Source organism: Dipodomys ordii, unplaced genomic scaffold (assembly GCF_000151885.1).
Source record: "Dipodomys ordii isolate 6190 unplaced genomic scaffold, Dord_2.0 Scaffold2, whole genome shotgun sequence".
Taxonomy (NCBI): Eukaryota; Metazoa; Chordata; class Mammalia; order Rodentia; family Heteromyidae; genus Dipodomys; species Dipodomys ordii.
The window spans coordinates 8,408,131-8,409,061 of NW_012267218.1; the positions used below are offsets into that span (position 1 = coordinate 8,408,131).

The 931-nt window shown below is 56.6% G+C and overlaps 1 protein-coding gene across 1 annotated transcript in view; it reads right to left on the reverse strand.

Moving 5' to 3' along the window:
• The window catches only part of Otub2 (OTU deubiquitinase, ubiquitin aldehyde binding 2), a 14,126-nt gene extending 13,932 nt beyond the window's left edge, over positions 1-194 (reverse strand). Inside the window, exon 1 of the mRNA XM_013012361.1 lies at positions 42-194. Within this exon, the coding sequence (XP_012867815.1) occupies positions 42-44 (3 nt within the window). The 5' untranslated portion in view covers positions 45-194. The remainder of the gene's footprint in view (positions 1-41) is intronic.
• Between the last annotated feature and the right edge of the window lie 737 nt (positions 195-931).

Genomic DNA, 931 nt, shown 5'->3' on the forward strand with positions numbered 1-931 from the left:
CACCCCCGCCCCCCGCTCCCCCCTCCTCCGCCGCCACTGACCATAGTGACCGGAGCCGTCGGGTTCACGTCCCGCCCCAGCGAGGAGCGATCCGGTGCGGGAGGCGCCACGGGAAGCGCTGGTCGGCTCCACTGTGGGGTCGGGCGGCGGCGGCCTCGAGGGCGTGCGGAGAATTCACCCGACCGCCCCGCAAACCAAAGGCGAGCCCTCCTCCGTGTCCCAGCAAGACACAGGCCCCGCGATTGACGCCGGGAGCGAGCAATCAGGGGCCGGGACGCGGGACGTCACAGAAAGTGGGTGGGACTTCATGCGCCGCCAGCCTATGGTCTAAGGGCCTATTTGACAGGAGGCCGCCCCGTTTTAAAGACACAGCTGCCTTTTTTTTTTCTGACCAAAGGAGTTAGCCTAACCCAGAAAGACCGGTCCTTGTTTGTAAAGGCTAAAGGGCTTTTGAGCAAAATTACAAATTGGAGGCTTCTGAAAGATTAGCTGGCCCTCATTAATTCACAAACGAAATCACACATACAGTTTTGCTCCGGATCATAGCCTGGGCACTTAGGAAACCTGTCCACTCACATTAAGCTGATCCCTCTCTTCCCTCGCCCGGTGTAGCTACTAAAGAGTATTTGACCCCTTGCACATCGCGAATCAGTAGTTGTCTGTTGTCTGTGGAAAGAATAACTTTTCAGGATGGTGGGCTGTGGCTCTGGAATGACATGGGGTGACTCACCTTGTGTACAAGCCCATTAGTGCTGGACATCCGACAAGGAATAGTTATCACCCCAAGATCCGTCACCAGCTCTTGACCCCTGGAGGAGTTACTGGGGGTACTGGGGGCGGGGAGCTGGGAAGGGGAATGGTACATGGCCCACACCCATTTCCAGTTCACAAGTTCAACTAGTTGCCTACTCCTAATTTACCATGCTGTGAA